The following is a 762-nucleotide window of genomic DNA, read 5'->3' on the forward strand; positions in this document are numbered from 1 at the left end:
CACCCGTTCCTCTCTCTCTCTCTCTTTCGCCCCCCACCATGACTGCCTCCACCTCCACCTCGGCGCCCACTGCCGGCTCGGTCGCCGCGCCTCCCCTGCGCCTGACCATGACCTCGGCCTCCAGCGAGCCGCCCTGCTCCAAGCCGGTGAACATCTGCTGCATTGGCGCCGGCTACGTCGGCGGCCCCACCTGCGCCGTGATCGCCAAGATGTGCCCCCACGCCCGGGTGACTGTCGTTGACCTGAGCCAGGAGCGCATCGACGCCTGGAACTCCCCGAACCTGCCGATCTACGAGCCTGGCCTGCAGGAGGTTGTCGAGGGTGCGTACTCTCACGCGCGCGCATGCTGGCGCCCGGCCCTGGCCATGACGTCGCCCCCCCCCCCCCACCCCACCCCCGCCCCCCTCGCGTGCATTGCCCCTTCTTCGGGCCGATGACAGGCCACTCACTCCTCCCCGCCCCACCCCGCGCGCCCCGTGCATCATGCCGACAGAGGCCCGCGGTCGCAATCTTTTCTACACCACCAATGTCGAGCAGGCCATCATCGACGCGGACCTGATCTTCGTGTCGGTCAACACCCCGACCAAGACCGCCGGCCTGGGCGCCGGTGCCGCGGCCGACCTGCGCTTCATCGAGCGCGCTACCCGGACCATTGCCCGCGTGGCCACCAGCTCCAAGATTGTCATTGAGAAGTCCACGGTCCCCTGCAAGACGGCCGAGAGCATGCGCCTCATCCTGGAGGCCAACGCTCGCCCGGGCATC

General features: G+C 69.3%; 2 protein-coding genes across 2 annotated transcripts in view; both read left to right on the forward strand.

Annotated features, from left to right (window-relative positions):
- Window positions 1–762, forward strand: part of H696_02640 (hypothetical protein) — a 3638-nt gene that overhangs the window by 1106 nt on the left and 1770 nt on the right. The gene's annotated exons all lie outside the window — the stretch shown is intronic.
- The window catches only part of H696_02641 (UDPglucose 6-dehydrogenase), a gene marked incomplete at both ends in the record, with an annotated part of 936 nt that continues 281 nt past the window's right edge, over window positions 108–762 (forward strand). The window contains 2 exons of the mRNA XM_009496553.1: window positions 108–321; window positions 494–699. Of these exons, the coding sequence (XP_009494828.1) occupies window positions 108–321; window positions 494–699 (420 nt within the window). The remainder of the gene's footprint in view (window positions 322–493; window positions 700–762) is intronic.

This window comes from Fonticula alba, assembly GCF_000388065.1.
Source record: "Fonticula alba strain ATCC 38817 unplaced genomic scaffold supercont2.4, whole genome shotgun sequence".
NCBI lineage: Eukaryota > Rotosphaerida > Fonticulaceae > Fonticula > Fonticula alba.